Source organism: Cucurbita pepo, chromosome 11, assembly GCF_057944985.1.
Source record: "Cucurbita pepo subsp. pepo isolate OVF chromosome 11, ASM5794498v1, whole genome shotgun sequence".
Classification (NCBI taxonomy): domain Eukaryota; kingdom Viridiplantae; phylum Streptophyta; class Magnoliopsida; order Cucurbitales; family Cucurbitaceae; genus Cucurbita; species Cucurbita pepo.
This window is the reverse complement of record NC_141808.1, coordinates 6844378-6871436: the sequence shown is the minus strand read 5'-3', so window position 1 is coordinate 6871436 and position 27059 is coordinate 6844378. Positions and strand designations below refer to the sequence as shown.

General features: G+C 41.0%; 1 protein-coding gene and 1 non-coding gene across 2 annotated transcripts; one reads left to right on the top strand and one right to left on the bottom strand.

The window, feature by feature from the left end:
* The first annotated feature begins 21482 nt into the window (after window positions 1–21482).
* LOC111799339 (small nucleolar RNA R71) lies at window positions 21483–21588 on the top strand. Its single transcript, XR_002815808.2, has one exon. It is a non-coding gene; the product is annotated as a small nucleolar RNA R71 (small nucleolar RNA).
* Window positions 21589–21643: 55 nt separating this feature from the next.
* Window positions 21644–22051, bottom strand: LOC147790186 (uncharacterized). The gene has a single exon (XM_087128620.1). It carries the CDS (start codon window positions 22049–22051, stop codon window positions 21644–21646), a length of 408 nt encoding a protein of 135 aa, XP_086984746.1.
* Between the last annotated feature and the right edge of the window lie 5008 nt (window positions 22052–27059).

Genomic DNA, 27059 nt, shown 5'->3' with positions numbered 1-27059 from the left:
TTGAGCATGAGTTCCCCTTTAGGGCTGAAAAGAAATAAGTAGTACACATAGTATCATGTGTTGTGGGTAGTAAGTTGGTTTTTACGAAGGCAACCCAAACTTTCGCTTTGGGGTTGAGGTCTGCTGCTATTATCGTCCTTGCTCCTCCTCTCGAGAGTTACCACCATGTTCCTTCTATGGCTACCATCTTCAAGGCCATCTCAAGTTGATCATCCGATGGAGCTAGCACCATTTCGTTGAAGGTGGCATACTCAAAAGATTGTAGGTGAAAGAGTTGGTTGATGGCTTTAGGGCTCCAATCAACTATTTTTCCTCTTACTAATGTTGTGTACCCTTCCACTTGATCAATATGTGCGTAAAACTCCTTCACTATCGGCACTATAGCTTGTTCCCTTTTGTGACAGAACATCTCCCACCCTAGATCGTTGATGGCATTAAGAAAGGACTCCAGGAATGTAAGGTAAAATGCAGGGAACCTTCTTTCCACCAACACTACTCTTAACTTGAAGAGTTCATACCTGTTGTACGCCTCCTCGTTTGCGAATATTCCTTTTTGTGTTGGGAGGTTCTCCATTTTGTTCTTGCCCTTTTCTTTTCATTTCGAACCGGTGCCCATTAGGAAGAGATCTTGATTTATTTCTTGCACTTCATCTTGCTGCACTTCTTCCTTTCCTCGCACCATTTTGTTCCCTCTTTTTCTTGGTGCCATGATTGTCGGTTGCAAGCTAATTTTTTTTTTTTTTTTATCCTTGTTGCTTGTAAGTGTGAAGGTGAATTGTTATCTCTTGTGGAAGTAGTTTGTATATAACACAAAGGATGACTTCTTGGGGAAGTAATTTTTTTTTTTTTTTTTTTTTTTTTTTTTTTTTTTTACACAAAGGAAAATAGGCTATACTGTTTGCAGCTACAGCAATCTGCTGTCAAAAACAAACAGCAATTTGTATTTTTTTTTTTTTCCCCTAACAGCAATATGCTGTCATTTCGACAGCAGGCTACTGTACTTTGGGTAGAACAGCAGTTTACTGTGAAGTTGACAGCAAGCTGCTGTAATTTTTATTTATTTATTTATTTTTTATACATAGTAGTGTGCTGTATTCATCAAAGTTTTCCTTTTTCTTGTTTGATATCAATTGATGTCATCTTTTTGTGTTGGTGTTTTGACTTGAGGTTTCGTGAGAAAGCGCACACAAATTATATCAAATTCATGCAAATGAGGAAGAACACGGTACTTCATGGCAACATACACCGAAAAAGAATAACTTAGACACTAATCACAACTTAGTATGTACCAAATGTAATTAATCTCCTTACTACTTTGAAATTAGCCTGGTTAACCACATCAGAATCCACCTAATTCATCTACAAAAAAAAAAAGAATTAGCTACTTTCTTGGGGCATGCCAGTCATTCATGATAAAAATGTAAAATAACATCTAAAAAAAACTATCATTCTAAGATAAGTGAAGATAACTATTTAAAAATAATTAAAAGTGCATAAATAAAAGGAGAAGAAAAACTAACTTGGCTTCCCGGGAGTTTGTTACCTGTTACCGTTTCTTGTCAGCTCCACTCTTTGTCCTTTGTAGAATTCTTTGGGCCTAATTTTGTTGTCATGCCACATTTTTGTTTTTTCTTTGTACATCTTAGAATTTTCGTAGGCTAGGTACCTGAATTCTTCGAATTCATTTAGTTGCATTCGCCTCAAGTGTAACGACCCGGGAAAGAAAGGAAAAAAAACGAGAAAACGAGAAAAAAAAAAACATAGTCGCTGGAAAACCCGTGAGTTTTCCGGCCACCGCCGAGTTTCACGGAACCCACGCGAAACGACGGCCACAGCATGGCCAGCCTTCAGCCCACGACTCCCAGCACCATCAGGATACCTACAAAGGGAGAAAAGACAGAAAACTACGAGAGAGAGAGAGATTTCGGAAAAAAAAAAGTCGGTGAGTGTCTAGTTTCTCCGACGAACCCTCAAACCACCCTCAAACCGACACCAAATGACCTGTTACCACCACGAGAAGGATCCCTAACGAAAGCACGATAACTCAAGGTGCGTTTTGTGCTTTTTCGTAAACGTCGTCGTCGGTAACTAAGGTTGAAAAATTGGGTATTTCCTAATTGTTCTTGGATATGTGGTTTTAGGAACCTTTAGGCCGCAAAACTCTCAGAAAAGAAAGAAAGACGACAAATAAAGAGGAAGAGAAAGAAAGAGGACCGAAATCGGCAACGGAAACGTCGCGGGAAGGAGAGAGAAAACTCGCCGGAAAATCGACCAGAGTCGGGTAAGGAAGATGAGGTCCATGTTGGGTTTTATATCCTAAAACTCATAGTTTGTAAACAAAAACATATTCTATTTTCAATAAAGTTATTATTGTTATTTATTCAGTAAAGATTGTTATTGAATAAAGTGAACTTTACGATCATTAATCTAAATCCAATAAACTAAGAACACTCTGGCTATAGTATGATTCCTTGAACTATATGTAGAGACATAAGAGTGGATCAAGTTCAAGTATATATAGTCAAAATGATCTATAGTATAAGGATAAGGCTGAGTACCTTATTCTGGGGACACTATGGATGCGGCCCACTTTTGTATATGATATAAACAATGTGATCACTAAATTGTACATGTGGAGACATGTGAGTGGGGGCGTCCTATGCAATGAGTATTGCATATGATCGGACCATGAAGAAAACCACTCTCACTTTATAATGTCATTTACTGTTGAGACTGATTTTCTTTTCATTCGATAACCTAAGTAACTCGGTTTTAATCCTGTGCTAACAATGAACTCCTGTTTGTTTGGAATTATCCTTAGATTTGCATGGGTGAGAGTGGCTCTAGTTCGCCGACTCAATAGGCCTCTCATTTCAGGGGTAAGACTGGGTGAATGGCTGGGGACGTGGGGTGCAAGATGAAATTCACTCCTACCCACCTTTAAGGATAGAAGAGAGGTAGTTCCCTTAAACACTGACTCCAGGTCTTGAACAAGGGGCCCACCCTCTCATTAGCCTGAGAGGGATTCGGTTTACTGGTTGGACCACAAACCAATTGTTCATTAGAGGATCAGTGAGACATAAGGAACAAGAAGTAACTTTAGGGGTAAAACGGTAAATTGACCTAGCTCTAGTTACGAACAACCTGTGAAGGATCGACTTACTAATCATGGTTATATCAAATGGACAGAAATATATCTATAGTGAGGGGAGTGCAACTACTAGGCTATAGTGGAGTGTCCTAGTAGTTAACGAATGTTGGTTAACAAGGTTAATGAGTTTAACCGGTTAATCTTGGATCGTTGGAGCCCATGATCTATAGGTCCATTAGGTCTTTCTGCTTGCTCATATCGGACTAAACCATAGAACAGTGTGACGAGTGAGTTCGAAGTGTTAGAATTCAAATTAGGGAATATGCACTACATATATACGATATATTTAACCGCATTTTTGCTTTATTTACGAATTAAATAAAAAGAGAGGATCTGAGATATTTAAATAAGATTTAAATATCTTAATCAATTATGTGTCGGAATTGATTGGGATTGGCATTTGAATTAATTAAATAGTTTAATTAATCATTTAATGTTAGTTTAATTTAAAATTCATTATTCAAATTAATTGTTGAATTAAAATGAAGAAAGTCAAAATGTTGACTTCATTTAATGGAAAAATCTATGTTAGTGGAATTTTGAGGTGTCAAAATTTGGTTTAACCAAACTTGCATGCTTGCCAAATAAACCCCACAAGTTTGAGTGGAATTTTGAGTGTCAAAATTTGGTTAACTCAAACATGCATGCTTGCCACATAATCCCAAACATTTGAGTGGAATTTTAAGTGTCAAAATTTGGTGATCTCAAATTTGCATGAACATGCAAACATGACTCTTTAAATAGAGTGATCATGGTACATGGAAGGTGTTCTTCTTCTTGGTGAAAAACCTTGAGAAAAAACCTCTCACAAACACTCTCTTCACATATACAAAATCCCTCCCAAGTTTAGTCACTCACCGGATCCACAATCCCATTCTAAGGCTGGAGAATAGTGGAGACGACACTAGTGGTGGTTCGAAACCGGTTCGTGAGAAAAAAGGAGTTTGAACTACAAAAGGTCAGTATCTAAACTCATTAAGTTTTAATACTTATGAACATGCTAGTTATTTATTATAATTGATGTTCTAAAAGTGCCTAAGATCGAAATTGCTTCCGCATGTGTTATATTAACACCATCAGTCCACGGATCCAGGTCAACCCGAACCCATAACCTGAGAGAGTCAGCCCATTCTTTCCCTCGGCCTCTGCCTTCGGCCCAGCCCAACTAAAGCGGCCCAAACCTCAGACCAGCCCAGAAGCTACGATTTAGTTGAACCAACCCGAGACCAGACCATCGGTCCAATCGAGCCCACCTGCAACCCAAAAAAAAAACTTTTGGTCCAGCCCAATAAGCCGAGGCCCAATGATAGTCTTGGCCTAGTAGCCTCCGCAACCCGCGACCCAAACCACGACCTAAACCAGACTGCGACCCGCGCTTTGACCTGACGCTACCGCACGACGTGGCTCGCTCTACTGCTGCCACGTGTCACATAGCGGCACAGGCAGTCCCTCAGCTTGGCTCGGCACGGCGCAAACGGCTCAGGCTCCCTCCAGCGACGCTCCGGTTGCTGTTCGGCTCGGCTCACCTATTTTCAGCCTGGTTTCCACTGTTTCGACCCTCCCAGATCTGTTTTTGGCCCCGATTAAGGTATCCAAGGCCGTTTTAGAGCCGTATTTCACATTTATTGATTTATAGGGAAATTAATTGTGAAATACTAACGGAAAGTGGTGAAAGCTGTGATAGGAAACAAACACCGGCGACGTAGGAAGCAACTCTTACGGAACGGGAGCTTATGTTTAGCTATTTAGCTATTTAGGGAGTACTTCGGCCAAGGCCAACCAAGTAAGTGGCCTTACTATAGGATAGGCTAAAAAATTGTATGAGTTATGATGATGTGTGGATTACGATGCTTGATGATATGTGCAGTATATACATATTTTGATGAATGATGTACTTGGTATGTTTGATGCACTTTGTGGCAATATGATGAGTATGATGATTGCATGATGTTTACCTTAATATGATGATGGTTTCCATATTGAGCATGCTAGATGATGATGAGTGCCATATTACATCATGTCGTTAGATCGACATAGGACACAACCTTAAGAACGTGAAAATGATATTAATATAAATATCCACGAGCATGTGTTACCTAGAGTAACAAAGAGATGAGACTAGAGGGTTGTGTCAGAAGAGACATTACGATGGATTTAGAGGGACCTCATGCATATTGTATGTTCATAAGCATAGGGCTACTTCCTCTAGAGATGATGAGTGCGGACGCGCACCTTATGATGAGCGCGAACTCGCATAGGTGCGAATGCGCACAGATGAGGGTGTTCATGAGACGCATGACACTATGGGGTTCCGCTGACCTCCGGACATCGCTATATATTAGCTTGACCAGAAGGTCTAGGGGGTGTGCGAGCGCCCTAGGGATTCACACTTGTATGTGTGAGTCGTGTGTAGGGAAGTACTACACATCCAATTTGTCTGAGACTGGAGGCCACCCCTAAGATGATTAGAGATAGATTCCTAATTCATGATTGCATGTGTTTGCATTAGCATGACCCCTACAGTGGGGTCACTTACTGAGTATTTCTTCGAAATACTCAGGCCGTGTGCCATATTGTTTTTCAGGTAAAGGCAAGACTCCCATGTACGGTTAACTGTGGCATCGTGATCAGAGACTGTGGCGCATGCATACGATAGTTGCATATTTAAAATTCCTAGTCTTGGTTAGGATAGGGCATTTGCATTTCATTCATTTATATTATTTTATTTGTAATCGTTTTTTTTTTTTTTATCTTTTTGAACTCCAGCATGATGTTTGAAACACGTAAGTCCGGCAGTGTTTTCCAATGTTTTGAAGTTTTAAATTTTTCCGCTAATAAAGATTAGCATTCTTAGATTTTTATTCTGCATTAGAGATGAGTATGAGACGTTAGTGGCGACTCTAGATATGTGGAAATTTAAGGTCGTTACAGTTGGTATCAAAGCTCTAGGTTTTAGATTCTGTAGACTAGCCTACGATGTAGGCTTGGCACACTCCACGGTCCCAACGTCGATGCCCCGTCACCATCAGGTATGCCTTGCATAAGATAAGAAAAGAGAAACGTTTTAAAACTCGCATGCATTTTTTTTATGTGGACATTACTGAAATGGTTGTGATATTTCACGTATTTATTATTTAAGAGTATGATGTCATGTGTTGCATGCTGAGTTATTTTGTTGGTGGTATGATATGATGTTTAACATGATGAATGTTTACTTCTTTGGCATTACGATGTATTGTATAGTGTGTGTATTGTTATTTATATATATGCATAGTATTAGGGCCTTAGACTTAAGCAACCTTATATTGGTTTATAGAACCATGCCTAGAGGACGAGGTCGAGGAAGAGAAAGGGGAAGAGGAAGAGGAAGACGAGGATTGGGGCGACCCCATTGAAGAGAAGTAGGACGAGGTGTGGCAGTAGAGGGCCCACCTCAAGAAAGATCAGAGACTGGGTTAGTAACAGTTACACCGCCCCTAGTCTTACCACCAGTTGAGCTACCTCCTCTAGCTCCACTACAAGCTGAGCCTTCACCACCAGTAGAGCCTCTACCACAAGTAGAACCTCCACCCCAGCCTACCCAACCACTCCAAGTCGCACCTGAAGCTGCACCCCCAGCGGGTAGAGTAGATGCTAATACTAGGTTAATGTGTGACTCCATCCAAGCCCTAATTCAAACCTTGGTAACCACTCAGCAAGCTAATCTACAACAGGCTCAGGAACAAGCCCAAGCACAGGCCCTAGCACAGGTGTTGGCACTGGCACTGGCACAGGTACAGGCACAGGCACAGGCACAAGCCAATGCTCAGGCCAATGCCCCAATAAACCCTCCACAACCTGTTAGTTGTTCAAACTGGATAAGGGATTTCAAGAGATACGACCCTCGACCATTCACTGGTTCCTTAGTAGACCCCATAGAAGCCCAAATGTGGATTGCAGCAGTGGAAACCACCTTTGAGACTATGGAGTGCCCAGAGGACCAAAAGAGCGCCTGTGCAACCTTCGTCCTACAAAAGGACGCAGAGATATGGTGGAGAGATAACAAAACCCTTTTTAACCCAAAAGGGGGACCGATGAACTGGGAACGATTTAAGAAGGCCTTCCTTAAGGAATATTATCCTAAGTCAGAGCGACTTAAAAGACAGCAGGAGTTCGCCCACCTGGTACAGGGCGAACTCACAATGGAGAAGTACAACCGAGAGTTTAAGAGACTCAAGAGATTTCCACCGTCCATGGTGGAAACTGAGGAAAAGATGACAGAGAAGTTTGTATTGGGTTTGGAACCAAGAATCTGCCGCATGTTGGAGGCGTTCAACCCAAAGACCTATGAGGAAGCCTTGAGAACTGCCAAGGCTTTAGAGAAACCAAATGATGAGAAACGACGTGAAGAGCCAGTCATAATTGGGCAGAAGCATCCACATGAATCAGGAGGCTCTGACTGTCCACCACCAGCACGTAGGCACCGTTCCAATAACAGACCCGCTCCTAGATGGGATGAGCGACGCCCTCCCTGACGTACTGACAGGAACCCCAGGAATCAAGATGGGGCCAGAGGGAGGAGAGAGGAAGGGTGCACTATTTGTGGAAGACTACACGATGGGAGGTGCATGGCTGGCAGCCGAGCGTGTTATAGATGTTGTAAAGAGGGGCACATCGCCGTGAACTGCAAGGCCGAAAATGCTGCAGCACAAGCAATCCCACCCAGAGTAGTAGAGCAAACGAATCAACCAGCACCACTGCGAGCTCAAGCTAGGGCCTACGCGTCAACCAGCAAGGACACTGGGAGGTCTGACGCCGTGGTGATAGGTACACTATTCATTTTAGGTCATTTCACTTTTACCTTATTTGATTCTTGTTCCACGCATTCCTTTATTTCCATGCCTTTTGTTGTACAAGTAGGGTTCGAATTAGAACCCTTATTGCATGAAATGTCTGTAAGCACCCCTATGGGGGTAGACTTAGTATCTAGGGATAGAGTAAAGGATGACCAAGTAATCATAGGGAACCAAACTTTAAGCATTGACCTTATGGTGGTAAACATGACAGATTTTGACGTCATACTAGGCATGGATTGGCTAGCTGAAAACCGAGGTAGTATAGACTGTCGCAAAAAGGAAGTAAAATTTTCACCCCCGACAGGACCTACCTTTAAATTTAAAGGCACAAGTATTGGGATTACCCCCAAGGTAGTATCGATGATGAAAGCAAAGAGGTTAGTCCAACAAGGTGGATTGGCTATATTAGTGCTGTAGACGTAAGAGGAAAGGAAAGGACCCTATTTAATGTGCCAATAGTAAACGAGTTCCTGGTTATATTTCCAGATGACTTACCTGGAATACCCCCTTCTCGAGTGGTCAACTTCGTCATCGAACTCGAATCGAGAACTGGGCCTATTTCCAAAGCACCCTATCGCATGGCGCCAGCAGAGTTGAAGGAACTCAAGGCGCAATTGCAAGACTTACTAGATAAAGGATTCATTCGACCTAGCGTGTCCCCCTGGGGTGCACCAGTGTTCTTTGTTAAGAAGAAAGATGGATCGATGCGTCTGTGCATCGATTACAGAGAGCTAAACAAGAGAACCATAAAAAACAAATATCCTCTGCCTAGAATAGAAGACTTGTTTGATCAACTAAGAGAGGCAACTGTATTCTCTAAGATAGATCTTCGGTCCGGTTACCACCAAATTAGGATTATGAAAAAGGCGTATCAAAATAGCGTTTAGGACAATGTACGGTCACTACAAGTTCGTAGTGATGTCATTTGGCCTCACCAATGCCCGAGCTGTGTTTATGGAGTTAATGAATCGGGTAATCAAGGAATGCCTAGACATGTTCGTGATTGTGTTCATTGACGACATCCTCATATACTCGAAAACAGACCTAGAGCACGAGGAACACCTCTGAAAAGTCCTAACCACCCTAAGAGAGCACAAGTTGTACGCCAAGTTCTCCAAATGCGAATTTTGGTTGCGACAAGTCACTTTCCTAGGACATGTGGTGTCAAAGGACGGAATATCTGTAGATCCCACCAAGGTCGAAGCGATCACAAAGTGGGAACGCCCAACAACAGTAACGGAAGTAAGGAGTTTCCTAGGATTGGCGGGATACTACTGAAGGTTCGTGCAGGACTTCGCTAAAATATCCTCGCCTTTAACAAAGTTAACAAAAAAAAGGGGTACCATTTAGATGGGATGATGCTTGTGAGGCAAGCTTCCAAAACCTAAAAGAGAGATTGGTAACCGCCCCGGTACTCATAGTACCCGAGAGCTCAGAAGGATATGTGATCTATAGTGATGCCTCCATGAAAGGACTGGGATGTGTGTTAATGCAACACGACAAGGTTGTCGCATACGCATCTTGTCAACTTAAGGAATATGAAAAGAACTACCCTACCCACGACCTAGAGTTGGCCGCTGTAGTGTTCGCGCTGAAAATCTGGCGACATTACCTGTATGGAGAGAAAACCAAAATTTTTACCGATCACAAAAGTTTGAAATACTTCTTCACCCAAAAAGAGTTAAATATGAGGCAGAGAAGGTGGTTAGAATTGGTGAAGGATTATGACGTAGATATCCAGTACCACCCTAGAAAAGCAAATGTGGTCGCAGATGCCTTGAGTAGGAAGACGGTCTACTCGTCGGCCCTCATTACGAGGGAAGTAAGGGTACAAAGAGAGTTTGAGCGAGCCAACATAGCTGTAGCGACCGAGGGAGTCATAGCACAGCTGACCTAACTCACGGTACAACCTACGCTTAGGCAGAGAATTATTACCTCCCAACGAGAGGATCCTAACTTACAGAAAGTCCTAGGACAGCTAGATGAAAGTCCGGTAGATGGATCCTCGAAGTCATCAGATAAAGGACTATTGTATCAGGGACGCTTATGTGTTCTGGCAATAGAAGATTTAAGGAAGGAGATACTGATGGAAGCTCACAACTCGCCATTTGCCATGCATCCAGGAGGTACTAAGATGTACCGAGATTTAAAACAACACTTTTAGTGGAAGAGCATGAAGAGGGATGTGGTCGGGTTTGTGAGCAAGTGCTTAGTTTGTCAACAAGTGAAAGCTCCAAGACAAAAGGCGGCGGGGTTGTTGCAGCCCCTAAGCATACCGGAGTGGAAGTGGGAAAACATAGCGATGGACTTCATAGTAGGTTTACCAAAAACGCCCAAAGGCTATACAGTGATCTGGGTAGTTGTCAATAGGTTGACCAAGTCGGCACACTTTCTACTTGGGAAGGTTACATATACAGTTGACAATTGGGCACAACTGTATGTGAAAGAAATAGTAAGACTACATGGAGTCTCAGTGTCTATAGTGTCGGATCGGGATCCACGCTTTACATCAGCATTTTGGCACGGACTTCAAAAAGCACTAGGTACCTGCCTCGACTTTAGTACTGCCTTTCACCCCCAAACAGATGGACAAACGGAGCGTTTAAACCAAATTCTAGAGGACATGCTACGCGCTTGCGTACTAGATTTTAAGGAAAGTTGGGATTCAAAACTCCACCTGATGGAATTCTCGTATAACAACAGTTTCCAAGCAACTATTGGAATGGCACCGTTTGAGGTCCTGTACGGGAAACGGTGTAGATCCCCACTATGTTGGAACGAGGTAGGAGAGCGAGAATTAGTAGGACCCGAGTTGGTTCGACTCACCAATGAGGCTGTCCAGAAAATTCGAGCAAGGATGCATACCGCTTAAAGTAGATAGAAAAGCTACGCCGATGTAAGGCGTAAAAGCCTGTTGTTCAAGGTAGGGGACCTAGTATTCCTCAAGGTGGCACCTATGAAAGGGGTGTTAAGATTTGGACATAAGGGCAAGTTAAGTCCTAAATTAATTGAACCATTCGAGATCCTAGAGCGAGTTGGTCCGGTAGCGCATAAGTTAGCCCTACCTCCAGCCCTCTCAAGAGTACATGATGTATTTCACGTGTCGATGCTGAGGAAGTACATTACGGACCCTATCCACGTAATAGACCATGAACCACTCCAACTCAATGAAGATCTGAGTTACGAGGAAAAACCAGTAAGAATCTTAGCTAGAGAAGTAAAAACCTTATGCAACAGGAGCATTGTGTTCGTTAAGGTACTGTGGCGGAATCACCATAGTGAGGAAGCCACGTGGGAGTGTGAGGACGAAATAAGAGAGAAATACCCTGAGTTGGTACAAGAGTTTGAGACTTTCGAGGATGAAAGTTCTTTTTAGGGGTAGATAATATAACGACCCAGGAAAGAAAGAAAAAAAGTTCTTTTTAGGGGTAGATAATATAACTCAATGAATATATGAGTTAACGGCCACAGCATGCCTAGCCTTCAGCTCACGACTCCCAGCACCATCAGGATACCTCCAAAGGGAGAAAAGACAGAAAACTACGAGAGAGAGAGAGATTTCGGAAAAAAAAAAAGTCGGCGAGTGTCCAGTTTATCCGACGAACCCTCAAACCGACACCAAACGACCTGTTACCGCCACGAGAAGGATCCCTAACGAAAGCATGATAACTCAAGGTGCATTTTGTGCTTTTTAGTAAACGCCGTCGTCGGTAACCGAGGTTGGAAAATTGGGTATTTCCTAATCGTTCTTAGATCTGTGGTTTTAGGAACCTTTAAGCCGCAAAACTTCCAGAAAAGAAAGAAGGACGACAAATAAAGAGGAAGAGGAAGAAAGAGGACCGAAATCGGCAACGAAAATGCCGCGGGAAGGAGAGAGAAAACTCGCCAGAAAATCGGCTAGAGTCAGGTAAGGAAGACGAGGTCCATGGATCCGGGTCAACCCGAACCCAAAACCCAAGAGAGTCAGCCCATTCTTTTCCTCGGCCTCTTCCTTTGGCCCAGCCCAACTACAGCGACCCAAACCTTAGACCAGCCCAAAAGCTACGGTTCATTTGAACCAACCCGAGACCAGCCCGACGGTCCAATCGAGCTGGTCTACAACCAAAAAAAAAAAACTTTCGGCCTACCCCAATAAGCCGAGGCCCAACGATAGTCTTGGCCCAGTAGCCTCCGTAGCCCGCGACCCGGACCACGACCCGAACTGGACTGCGACCCGTGCTTTGACCCGACGCTACCGCACGACGTGGCTCACTCTACTGCTGCCACATGTCACAAAGCGGCGCAGGCAGTTCCTCAGCTCGGCTCGGCGCGGCGCAAACGGCTCGGGCTCCCTCTAGTGACGCTCTAGCGGCTCCAAACGGCTGTTCGGCTCGGCTCACCTGTTTTCAGCCTGGTTTCACTGTTTCGACCCTCTCGGATCTGTTTTTGGCCCCGATTAAGGTATCCGAGGCCGTTTTAGAGCCGTATTTCACATTTATTGAATTATAGAGAAATTAATTGTGAAATACAAACAGAAAGTGGTGAACGGTGTTAGGATCGCACAACAACGCACACGCTCGATCTAGATGATCACAAAGAAAAGGATAGAGAGAATTGCAAGGAGAACTCTGGCTAAAAGAATTTTTTTATTGATGACTTCAGGTATGTACAATAAGAGAGAGTACAGAGAATAGAGCTTTACTAGACGGGATATATATATGGTTCAGTCTACTAAATATAGCTTTACCAGATTTAACCATCTACTATATATAGCTATGTACCATATATAGCTTTACCATATATGGCTTTACCAAATATAGGTTTACCGGATATAGCTGTTGACCAAGCTATAAATATAGGGAGCAGACTCCATAACTCAACAATTCTCCCACTTGGAGACTGATCCTACACCATACCAATTAGGGCTTTGCATAGCTTTAATTTTCCAACATTAACACATTTTGTCAACATGTCTGCTGGATTCTTTGCACCCTCTATCTTCTCAAAACACATATCGTCTTCTTCCACTAACCTGCGAGTGAAATGGTACCGTCTTCTAATGTGTTTTGTCCTTGAATGATAGACTGGGTTTTTCACCAACTGTATGACACTCTGACTATCTGTATAAAGGATCTTCTTGCACTGCTTCCGGCCTAATTCTTCTAGATAGTCTGTCATCCATATCATCTCCTTTCCAGCTTCAGCTATGGCCACGTACTAAGCTTTAGTAGATGAAAGAGCAACGCATTTCTGAAGCTTGGACATTCAACTCACTGCTGTTCCATCTATAGTGTAGATATACCCAGATATGCTCTTGCTAGAGTCTACATCTCCACTCAGATCAGCATCCACAAAACCTTGCAGAACTACTTTGCCATTGCCATAACAAAGTGTAGTATTGGATGTACCTCTCAGATATCTCAGAAGCCACTTCACAGCTTCCCAATGTTCCTTCCCTGGATTTGCCATGTACTTGCTAACAACTCTCACTGCATGTGTTATGTCAGGTCTAGTGCAGACCATAGCATACATCAAACTCCCAACTGCAGAAGCGTACGGAACTGATGCCATGTGCTCACGTTCCTCAACTGTCTTGGGAGATTGCCCCTTTGACAATTTAATATGATTTGCCTAGGGGGTAGTCCTGGGTTTAGCGTTATTCATCTTGAATTTGGACAACACCTTCTCAATGTACTGCTCTTGGGATAGATTTAATGTGCCAGCAGATCTATCTCGAGAAATCCTCATCCCAAGGATCTGCTTCGCTGCACCTAAATCTTTCATCTCAAATACTGAAGACAAGCTTGCCTTCAAGTGGTTTATCTCCCTCATACTTGATCCAGCAATTAGTATTCATCCACATACAGGAGTAGAAACACATAAGAATCAGTGTATTTCTTGAGGTAGCAACACTGATCCTTTTCACTTCTGTGGAAACCACTCTTGCTCATGAAGGAGTCAAACTTCTTGTACTATTGTCTCGGTGCTTGTTTCAGTCCATACAAGCTCTTATTGAGCTTACACACCATGTGCTCCTTGCCTGGAGCTGCAAATCCTTCGGGTTGTTGCATATAGATCTCCTCATCTAGATCTCCATGTAAAAATGCCGTTTTTACATCCATTTGCTCAAGGTGCAAATTCTCCGATGCAACAATACTCAGTAGAATTCGGATAGTAATTAATTTCACAACTGGAGAAAAGATCTCAGCATAATCAATGCCTTTTCTTTGTGAATATTCTTTAACTACTAACCGAGCTTTAAACCTCCTTCTGCCATTTGGTTCAACCTTGATTTTGAACACCCATTTGTTCAACAGAGCTCTCTTTCCTGTAGGAAACTCAGTCAGCACCCACGTATTATTCCTTTCAAGTGAGCTCATCTCATCATCCATGGCTTGCTCCCACTTAGTTGAATCTTCCACTTGTAGGGCCTCATCAAAGGACTCTGGTTCTCCTTCGTCAGTCAGCAACAGATAATGTAATGAGGTTGAATATCTATCTGGTGCTCTGGTAGTTCTGGATGATCTTCTCAACACCTGCTCAGGTGCAACTTGCTCCACGTCTGGTTCTTCAGCAATAGGATCAGGAGTTTCTTGAGCTTCTGTTGTACCATCACTGTGTGAATTTTCTTGCCACTCAAGTTCAACTCCCACTTGCTTCGTAGTCTCAGAGTTTATCTTCTCTCTGTCCTTGCATGACATTTTCATCAAAGGTCACATCACAGTGTCTTAGGATTTTCATATTTTTCTCATCCCAAAACCTGTACCCGAACATGTCAGAGCCATAGCCTATGAAGTAGCATTTCACAGCCTTAGCATCAAGCTTATCTCTCTTCTCTTGATCAACATGAACATACGCAGTACAGCCAAAGGTTCTCAAGTGAGAGTACTTGAGTTCTTTTCCTGTCCATACTTCTTCGGGCAATTTGAACTTCATTCAAGGTTCTGTTCATCCTTTCTGCAATACCATTTTGTCTTGCCTTACCGGGAATTGTTCTTATTAATCTAATTCTCTCAGCTGTACAAAATGTTCTAAACTCTGATTTGTTGTACTCTCCTCCATTGTCAGACCTCAGGAATTTGATCTTCAAGCCGGTCTGATTTTCAACTTCAGCTTTCCACTTCTTGAAGGTGGTAAACACATCTGACTTGTGTTTCAGAAAGTAAACCCATACCTTCCTGCTGAAGTCATCGATGAAGGTGACGTAGTACCTTGATTCACCAGGTGATGAAACTGGAGATGGTCCCCAGACGTCTGTATGGACCATTTCCAACCGCACTTTCTTCGGTTCTCTGGCAGCCATTGTGAAACTAACTCGTTTCTGTTTGCCCATAACGCAGCTCTCACAAAGACCCATATCAACAGATTTTAAGCCTTCTAAAGCTCCTTTCGCAGTCAGCATCTTCATTTCTTTGACGCTCATATGTCCAAGTCTATTGTGCCATAGACTTGAATTGGAAGCACTCTCAGCAGCAGCAGTCATGTTTATACACTCTGCAGTAGTGTATAAAAAAATCACAACAACGCACACGCTCGATCTAGATGATCACAAAGAAAAGGATAGAGAGAATTGCAAGGAGAACTCTGGCTAAAAGAATTTTTTTATTGATGACTTCAGGTATGTACAACAAGAGAGAGTACAGAGAATAGAAAGTACATTTCAAAGCTTTACTGGGCGGGATATATATATGGTTCAGTCTACTAAATATAGCTTTACCAGATTTAACCATCTACTATATATAGCTATGTACCATATATAGCTTTACAATATATGGCTTTACCAAATATAGCTTTACTGGATATAGCCGTTGACCAAGCTATAAATATAGGAAGCAGACTCCATAACTCAACAAACGGTGTGATAGGAAACAAACCCCAACGACGTAGGAAGCAGCTCTCACGGAACGGGAGCTTACGTTTAGCTATTTAGGGAGTACTTCGGCCAAGGCCAACCAAGTAAGTGACCTTACTATATGATAGGCTAAAAAATTATATGAGTTCTGATGATGTGTGGATTACGATGCTTGATGATATGTGCAGTATATACATATTTTGATGAATGATATACTTGGTATGTTTGACGCACTTTGTGGCAATATGATGAGTATGATGATTGCATGATGTTTACCTTAATATGATGATGGTTTCCATATTGAGCATGCTAGATGATGATGAGTGCCATATTGCATCATGTCGTTAGATCGACATAGGACACAACCCTAAGAGCATGAAAATAATATTAATATAAATATCCACGAGCATGTGTTACCTAGAGTAACAAAGAGATGAGACTAGAGGGTTGTGTTAGAAGAAACATTACGATGGATTTAGAGGGGCATAGGGCTACTTCTCCTAGAGATGATGAGTGCGGACGCGCACCTTAGGATGAGCGCGAATTCGCATAGGTGCGAATGCGCACAGATGAGGGTGTTCATGAGGCGCATGACACTATGGGGTTCCGCTGACCTCCGGACGTCGCTATATATTAGCTTGACCAGAGGGTCTAGGGGGTGTGCGAGCGCCCTGGGGATTCACACTCTCACGTGTGAGTTGTGTGTAGAGAAGTACTACACATCCAATTTGTCCGAGACTTGAGGCCACCCCTAAGATGATTAAAGATAGGTCCCTAATTCATGATTGCATGTGTTTGCATTAGCATGGCCCCTATAGTGGGGTCACTTACTAAGTATTTCTTTGAAATACTCAGGTCGTGTGCCATATTGTTTTTCAGGTAAAGGCAAGGCTCCCATGTACGGTTAACGGTGGGATCGTGATCAGAGACTATGGCGCGTGCATATGATAGTTGCATATTTAAAATTCCTAATGTTGGTTAGGATAGGGCGTTTGCATTTCATTCATTTATATTATTTAATTTGTAATCGTTTTTTTTTCATCTTTTTGAACTTCAGCATGATGTTTGAAACACGTAAGTCCGGCAATGTTTTCCAATGTTTTGAAGTTTTAAATTTTTCCGCTAATAAAGATGAGCATTATTAGATTTTTATTCTGCATTAGAGATGGCATGAGATGTTAGTGGCGACTCTAGATATGTGGAAATTTAGGGTCGTTACATCAAGTCTCCATCTGTTGTATAGTCAAAATTTAACTTCTTTAATGCCCAAAATGCTTTATGTTCCAATCCCAGGGGTAGATGACATGCCTTCCCAAAAACTAGCTTGTAAGGAGACATTCCTAAATAGGTTTTGAAGGCTGTCCTGTATGCCCATAATGCATCATCAAGTTTCACCGACCAATCTTTCCTGTTGGGTTGTACCACCTTTTCCAAAATACTTTTAATTTCTCTGTTGGAGACCTCTGCTTGCCCATTGGTTTGTGGGTGATAAGGTGTCGCCACTCTATGTTTTACATTGTATCTCTCTAAAAGCCTATTCATCAATTTGTTCATAAAGTGCGTTCCTTCATTGCTGATTAATGCTCTTGGTACACCAAACCTAGTGAATATGTTTCTTTTTAAAAACTTGAGTACCGTCTTCCCATCGTTGGATGGACAAGCTATTGCTTCCACCCACTTGGACACATAGTCGACAGCCACTAGAATATATAAGTTCCCATAAGATGGCGGAAATGGTCCCATAAAGTCAATGCCCCATACATCAAAAAGTTCCACTTCTAGAATTGAATTCAGGAGTAGCTCATTTTTTTTACTGATATTTCCCGTCCTTTGACATTGATTACAACCCTTGCAAAATTCTTTTGCATCTTTGAAAATTGTTGGCCAATAGAAACTCGATTGAAATACCTTGGCTGCTGTTCTTTGCCCTCGAAAATGACCTCCATATGGAGATGCATGACATTGTTCAAGAATTGTTGGTATTTCACTGTCTGGAATGCATCTTTTCATTATGTCGTCTCCACATTGTTTAAAAAGAAAAGGTTCATCCCAAATGTAACTTTTGGATTCATGGAAAACCTCTTCCTTTGTTGATAATTTTTCTCTTTGGGTATGATGGCACAAGCCAAAAAATTTGTTATGTCTACATACCATGGAGTTGCTGTCATTCTGTTACTGCTGTAGCTACTGCAATTACTGTTTATCCCAAGCAGCTGTTCATCCGAAAATGCATCATCAATTTCTTTGCTATTGACCTTTTCTTCCATGTTCTCCATTCTAGATAAGTGATCCGCTACATGGTTATTAGCTCCTTTCGTGTCCACGATTTCTATCTCGAACTCTTGTAACAGTAGAATCCATCTAATTAATCTTGGCTTGGCATTCGGTTTCATCATTAGGTGCTTGATTGCTGCGTGGTCAGAGTACACTTTCACCTTTGCTCCAAATAAATAAGCTCTAAACTTTTCAATAGCGAATACTACGGCCAACAATTCTTTTTCAGTGGTTGTATAATTCACTTGAGCCTAATTCAACGTTTTGCTGGCATAATAGATAGGATGAAGTAACTTCCCCTTTTTCTGTCCTAACATTGCCCCTACAGCATGGCCACTAGCATCATACATCAACTCAAATGGTGAATTCCAATCGGGTGTTGACATTATAGGAGTTGTGGTCAGCGCTGTCTTTAATGCTTGGAAGGCAGTCATGCATTGTTTGTCAAAAACAAATTTTCTATTTGACTCCAACAAACTACACAATAGTTTTGCAATCTTGGAGAAATCTTTAATAAATCTCCTATAAAACCCTGCATGGCCCAAAAAGCTTCTTATACCTTTAACTGACGTAGGTGGATTCAATCTTTCAATAGCTTCTATCTTGGCTCTATCAACTTCTATTCCTCTTCTTAAGATCTTGTGGCCTAACACTATTCCCTCATTGACCATAAAATGACATTTTTCCCAATTCAGTACAAGATTCTTCTCTTCACATCTTTGTAGAACCTTCCATAAATTGCACAAACAAGTCTCAAAAGATTCTCCATAAACCGAAAAATCATCCATGAATATCTCCATAAATGTTTCTACCATATCTGTAAAAATGGCCATCATGCAACGTTGAAATGTCGCTGGAGCATTACATAGTCCAAAGGGCATTCGTCTAAAAGCAAAAATTCCATATGGGCATGTGAATGTAGTTTTCTCTTGATCTTCTGGACTGATTGTAATTTGATTGTATCCCGAATAACCATCCAAGAAGTAATAATGTGACTTTCCAACAAGCCTATCAAGCATTTGATCAATGAATGGTAAGGGAAAATAATCCTTACGTTTCGCTTTGTTTAGCCTTCTATAATCCATGCAAATTCTCCATCCATTCACTATTCTAGTGGAGATCAACTCATTGTTCTCATTTGCCATTACTGTTATCCCTCCTTTCTTCGGAACACATTGAATAGGATTGACTCAGCTGCTGTTTGCAATTGGATAAATTATTCCAGCATCTAGCCATTTGAGAATCTCCTTTCTAACAACCTCCTTCATCATGGGATTTAATCGTCTTTGTTGCTCAATGGACTTAACTTTTCCTTCCTCCAATTGTATTTTGTGCATGCATAGTGAAGGGCTAATTACTTTTATATCCGCCAATGTCCAACCTATCGCCCCCTTGTGCTTCTTCAATGTTTCTAGGAGCGTATCCTCTTGAGTCGAGGATAGTGTCGCTGAGATGATGATGGGTAGTGTCTTCTTGTCACCTAAATAAGCATACTTAAGGTTAGGTGGTAGTGGTTTCAAGTCCAGCTACGGCGCTTCCTCAATAGATGGTCTCATCGGTGAACTCTTTCTTCCCTCACATGCTAGTGACTCAAAAGTTCTGTTGAATTCACCTAAAACTGCTAACTGTTCTATTCTGTCATTCCAGCTGCTGTCTTCTTCCTGCCCGCTTTCCCCATCATCCCATTCCTCGGTCGCTGGTTGTTCTATCAATTCATACACTGCTCAGCATTCTTCTGTCACTGCTGGATATTTCATGCTGTCATTGATGTTAAATTCAACTTTTTGGTCACCCATTCTTAACGTGATGGTTCCTTTGTAGACATCGACTAATGTTCTTCCGGTCTTTAAAAATGACCTCCCCAAAATAATTGGAACATCATGATCGGCTTCATAATCTAAAATGATAAAATCTGCCGGAAATATGAATTTGTCAACTTGAATTAAGATGTCCTCAATCTTTCCTTCGGGATAACTGAAAGATCGATCTGCTAGTTGAAGAGTGACTGTAGTTGGTCTAGCTTCACCAATACCTAACTTTTTGTAAATAGACAGCGGCATTAGATTAATGCTTGATCCCAAATCACATAATTCTCGACCTAGCTTCTTCCCTCCTATTGATATTGGAATTGTGAATGAAGCGGCATTAGATTAAATCTTGTTTTTCAATATTGCACTACACTCTTCATTCAATGGTACCGGTGAGCACATCCTTCAAGAATTTCACATAATTTGGCATTTGCTTCAAAGCTTCAACTAATGGTATATTTATGTGAATTTCCTTAAATATGCCCATGAACTTCTCAAAGTGGGCTTCTTCCTTCTTTCTTTTTATTCTTTGTGGAAAAGGAAGTGTTGGTGTGTATATTCTGCTTTCTTGTCCACTGCTGACTGATGTTTGTGCTTTAGGAGGCTTCATAATTTCTGCATAATTTCTTGCACAGCAGCTTTCTCCTTTCTCTGCTGTGCACCAGCAGTTTCTTGAGAGCGACTATCACCGTGTTCTTTAATTTTTTCTCCTCTGCTGGGTATTTCTTTCCCACTTCTCAACTCTATTGCTTGACATTGTTCCATTCCCTCTCTTTTTGGCATTTCGGTGTCTGCTGGCAACTTACCAAGAGGTCTATTTCGTAACTCATTTGCTAATTGACCTACTTGAACTTCGAAATTTCGCAATGATGGTTGTTGACTTTGTATCACAACATCATTTTTAGCCATATATTCCTTTATTAGGCTCTCAAGCGATGTTCTCGGTATGTGTTGAGCTTGGCTAGTTCCTTCCCCTTGGGTTGTGGCTTATTGAGAACCATATGTCAATTGATTTTGTAATCCAAAACCCGGAGGGTAATTTTCTTTAGGGGGCATTTGTTGGTTGTACGAGCCTTGTCCCTTCCATGAGAAATTTGGATGATTTCTCCACCCCGGATTATAAGTATTTGAGAAGGGGTTATTTTTCGGGTTGCCTTGACTAACATGATTCCCGACATAGAAAATTGAGGTCGGATTGCTTGGACATTGATCAAAGGTGTGTTCCTCTCTACAATATACACAAGATTCGGCTGCTGTCTGGTTAATTACAGCAGCTGTATGGATTGGTGCTTTGATATAAGGAGTCTTGCCCCAACGCTAGATTTTGTAAAATATTAGTCACCGAAGCTAGTTGAGCATTGATAGAGGACAAAGCATCAACTTCAAGTACTCCTCGAGTCTTCCTTCCTGGGTTGCTTCTCACATCGGCCCATTGACAATTGTTAGATGCTATTCTCTCTAAAATCTCAGATGCTTCATTGTATGTCTTTGACAAAATAGCTCCATTGGCGGAAGCATCAACTACTTGTTTAGTAACAATATTTAATCCATTGTAGAAAGTCTCCATTTGTATACAATGAGGTAGTCCATGGTGAGGACTATTTCTAAGCATCTCCTTAAATATCTCCCAAGCTACACTTAGTGTCTCATCTTCAAACGGTTGAAAAGTAACAATATCATTTCTGAACCGTGCATTTCTCGTGGGTGGGAAATACTTGATCAAAAATTTCTTTGCTAGACTATTCTACGAATCAATTGTTCCCGGTGCTAAGGTATTCAACCATGATTTAGCACCATCCCTCAATGAATATGGGAATAAGCTCAGTCTAATCACATCTTTATCCACTCCATGAAATCGAAATGAGTCACTAACTCCCAAAAATGACTTTAGGTGTAGGTGAGGATCTTCCGACGGTAGTCCATGAAATTGCCCAATGGTTTGCAGCATTTGAAACATCACAGGTTTTAGCTCAAACGTGGTTGCTTGTATTTCGGGTCTAATGATGCACGGATTTAGCTCTTCCATAGCTGGGTGTGCATATGCTCGGATCGCTCTTTCTCTGTCATTTGCTAAATGAATGGCATTGGCAGTAATTCTCTCTTGATTAGCCATCATCACTGGATTTTCAAACTCCTGATTTAGTTGGGCCATTTGCTGTATATTCTCTTCTGTCATTTTCTTTTTCTCCCTCAACCTTCGTCTAAATGTTCTCTCTATTTCAGGATCCAAAATAAATTCCAAACCCGTAGTTGGGTTCATACACAGAATTCTACAGCAGTAAACTCAATTCTTCAGCAGTAAATACAGCAGTAGGAAAACTCAGCTTACTATGACTTCTTGTTGGCTCCAGCTCACAAAAATCTACAACAAGTAAAATAACTAAATTAGGTTCCCCGGCAACGGCGCCAAAAACTTGATCGCTTGTCGATATATATAATAAAATGATGTAAAATTCACAAGAATAAGTGCAAGTATACACTATCACAAGTAGCAAGTAATAAGTAAATTGTCGGTTCCACAGGGAACCTATCTTTTTGGTTAATTTTATCGCTGGAAATTAAGTGAGTTTTTTGGTAACATTCAAATGGGTGTAGGAGATTTTAACTATTTAAACAAAACTAAAACAGAGTGCCACTGCTGTCGAAAAACAGAAAATGATGAGAAAATCAACTATAATGAGGAAGGTTCGGCTAAGAGAGATTAAATATAGATAAGTTGTTGAGTTTTGTGGTAGATTTTAGTTCCTTTTAATAGATTCTCAAGCCCACTTCCGAGGGTCATGAATGGTGATTATTTCCATAATCGTTGTAATTTCTATTAACAAGGCTCTGATGGTGTTAATATAACACATGCGGAAGCAATTTGGATCTTAGGCACTTTTAGAACATCAATTATTGTAAATGACTAGCATGTTCATAAGTATTAAAACTTAATGAGTTTAAATACTAACCTTTTGTAGTTCAAACTTCTTTTGCCTCACGAACCGATTTCGAACCACCACTAGTGTCTTCTCCACTATTCTCCGGCCTTAGAACGGGATTGTGGAATCCGGTGAGTGACTAAACTTGGGAGGGATTTTGTATACGTGAAAGAGAGTGCTTGTGAGAGGTTTTTCATCAAGATGAAGAATCCCTTCTAAGTATCATGATCACTCTATTTAAAGAGTCAAGTTTGCATGTTCATGCAAACTTGAGATCACCAAATCTTGACACTTAAAATTCCACTCAAATGTTTGGGATTATGTGGCAAGCATGCATGTTTGAGTTAACCAAATTTTGACACTCAAAATTCCACTCAAACTTGTGGGTTTATTTGGCAAACATGCAAGTTTGGTTAAACCAAATTTTGACACCTCAAAATTCCACTAACATGATTTTTCCATTAGATGAAAGTCAACATTTTGACTTTCTTCATTTTAATTAGATGAAAGTCAACATTTTGACTTTCTTCATTTTAATGAGATAAAAGTCAACATTTTGATTTTCTTCATTTTAATTCAACAATTAATTTGAATAATGAATTTCAAATTAAAGTAACATTAAATAATTAATTAAACTATTTAATTAATATTTAATATTAATTCAAATGCCAATCCCAATCAATTCCGACACATAATTGATTAAGATATTTAAATCTTATTTAAATATCTCAGATTCTCTCTTTTCGTTTAATTCGTAAATAAAATAAAATTGCGGTTAAATATATCGTATATATGTAACGCATATTCCCTAATTTGAATTCGAACACTTCGAACTCACTCGTCACATTGTTCTATGGTTTAGTCCGATATGAGCTAGCAGAGGGACCTAATGGACCTATAGATCATGGGCTCCAACGATTCAAGATTAACCGATTAAACTCATTAACCTGGTTAACCAACATTCGTTAACTACTAGGACACTCCACTATAGCCTAGTAGTTGCACTCCCCTCACTATAGATATATTTCTGTCCATCTGATATAACCATGATTTGTAAGTCGATCCTTCACAGGTTGTTCGTAACTAGAGATGGGTCAATTTACCGTTTTACCCCTGAAGTTACTTCTTGTTCCTTATGTCTCACTGATCCTCTAATAAACAATTGGTTTGTGGTCCAACCAGTAAACCGAATCCCTCTCAGGCCAATGAGAGGGTGGGGCCCCTTGTTCAAGACCTGGAGTCAGTGCTTAAGGGAACTACCTTTCTTTTATCCCTAAAAGTGGGTAGGAGTGAATTCCGTCTTGCACCCCTCGTCCCCAGCCATTCACCCAGTTTTACCCCTGAAATGGGAGGCCTGTTGAGTCGGCGAACTAGAGCCACTCTCACCCATGCAAATCTAAGGATAATTCCGAATAAACAGGAGTTCATGGTTAGCTCAGGATTAAAACCGAGTTACCTAGGTTATCGAATGAAAAGAAAATCAGTCTCAACAGTAAACGACTTTATAAAGTGAGAGTGGTTTTCTTCATGGTCCGATCTTATGCAATATTCATTGCATAGGACGCCCCCACTCACATGTCTCCACATGCACAATTTAGTGATCGTATTGTTTATATCATATACAAAAGTGGGCCGCATCCATAGTGTCCCCAGAATAAGGTACTCAGCCTTATCCTTATACTATAGATCATTTTGACTATATACTTGAACTTGATCCACTCTTATGTCTCTACATATAGTTCAAGTAGTCATACTATAGCCAGAGTGTTCTTAGTTTATTGGATTTAGATTAATGATCGTAAAGTTCACTTTATTCAATAACAATTTTTACTGAATAAACAACAATAATAACTTTATTGAAAATAGAATATATCTTTGTTTACAAACTATGAGTTTTAGGACATAAAACCCAACAAACTCCCACTTGGACTAAAACTCTAGTGGAGTTTTATAACGTTGAGTAGAGAGAAATACAATAAACTAGGGCATCACATACTCATGCCTTTTCTCCCACTTGCCCTAGATTACATAACTCGTAGTCCTAGACTCACTAGGTGCCCTTCAAAAACTTTAGTCGTGAGGGGCTTTGTAAATGGATCAGCAATGTTGTGTTCTGAAGCTATCTGTGTGACGATCACATCTCCTCGTTGCACAATCTCCCTTATGAGATGATATTTGCGCTCAATATGTTTTCCTCGCTTATGGCTTCTTGGTTCTTTTGAATTTGCAACTGCTCCACTGTTATCACAATAAAGAGTGACGGGAAGATGCATATTTGGAACGACTTCCAAATCAGTTAAGAACTTCCTAAGCCATACAGATTCTTTTGCTGCTTCACAAGCAGCAACATACTCAGCCTCCATGGTGGAATCAGCAATGCAACCTTGCTTTATGCTTCTCCATATTACTGCTCCTCCGTTCAGAGTGAAGACAGATCCTGATGTCGATTTCCTTGTATCTACATCGGTCTGAAAATCTGAGTCAGTGTACCCTGTAAGGATCAGATCCTTAGCACCGTACATTAGCATATAGTCCCTCGTTCTCCTAAGATACTTGAGGATATTCTTAATGGCAGTCCAATGAGCACGTCCCGGATTGGACTGATATCTGCTGACAATTCCCACAGCATAGCATATGTCGGGTCGGGTACATAGCATGGCATACATCAGACTACCGACCGCTGATGCATAGGGAATGTGTTTCATATCCTCAACTTCTTGAGGTGTCTTAGGACTTTGTTCCTTCGACAAATGAACTCCATGCCTGAAAGGTAATAATCCTTTCTTGGAGTCCTGCATCTTATATCGAATCAACATTTTGTCGATGTACGATGCTTGAGACAAAGCTAGTGTTTTGTTCTTGCGATTTCGAACAATTTGGATTCCAAGAACAAACTGAGCCTCTCCCAAATCTTTCATTTGGAATTGTGTCGCCAGCCAATGCTTAATGTCAGTCAGAATTCCCACATCATTTCCAATTAGTAGGATATCGTCAACGTACAACACCAGGAAAGCTACTGTAGAGTTGACTATCCTTTTATAAACACAAGGTTCGTCAACATTCTGTTTAAAGCCATAAGATTTGATCGCAGTATCAAACTTTATGTTCCAGGATCGAGATGCTTGCTTCAACTCATAAATGGATCTTTTAAGCTTGCAAACCCTTTGCTCGTGATCCTGTTCAATGAACCCCTCTGGTTGAGCCATATAGATACTCTCTTCAAGATCGCCGTTTAGAAAAGCTGTCTTAACATCCATTTGCCAAATTTCATAATCATAAAATGTGGCAATAGACGAGAGTATTCTAATTGATTTAAGCATAGCAACAGGTGAGAAGGTTTCTTCATAGTCCACCCCCTCTCTTTGGGTATAACCCTTTGCTACTAGTCTTGCTTTAAAGGTCTGTACCTTACCGGTTTGGTCTCGTTTTCTCTTATAGATCCATTTACAACCAATAGGTTTTACCCCATCTGGTTGATCTACAAGTTCCCAGACTGAATTGAAGTACATTGACTCCATTTCAAGATTCATGGCTTTAATCCACTGATCTCTATCAACATCATTCATTGCCTGTTTATAGGACAATGGATCCTCAACGCCATCATCAGGTATGATGACTTGAGTTTCTATCAAACCCAAGTAACGATCGGGTTGAGTTATAACCCTCCCACTACGTCGAGGCATTCTCAACTTTTGAGAAGGATGTGATTGACCAGAAGTGTCAGCTCCATCAACAACTCTGGTTGAACGACCAGCTTGATCAACAACTCTTGTTGTTTTATCAGTAACTTCTTTAGAAATCTCACTTAATACTAGTTTGCTACGAGGTTGATGATTTCTTACGTGATCTTCCTCTAAGAATGTAGCGTTCATTGATACAAACACTCTATTTTCTTGAGGATCATAAAACAAACCTCCTTTCGTCTCTTTGGGGTATCGTACGAATAGACATAATTTTGAACGACGTTCTAATTTCTTGGGATTTTGCAACAACACATGTGCTGGACATCCCCAAATTCTGAAGTGACGTAAACTACCTTTACGCCCTTTCCATAACTCATAAGGTGTTTCTGAAACGCTCTTAGTAGGAACCATGTTCAAAATGTATGTAGCAGTCTCCACTGCATATCCCTAAAACGGATCGGGTAATTGAGCGAAACTCATCATGGACCGAACCATGTCCAATAGAGTTCTATTTCTCCTTTCTGATACACCATTTTGTTGAGGCACACCAGGGGCT

Bases quoted from the DNA above. Each gene is read 5' to 3' on its own strand.
- LOC147790186 (XM_087128620.1), bottom strand. From the start codon at position 22,051: ATGGCCCAACTAAATCAGGAGTTTGAAAATCCAGTGATGATGGCTAAT.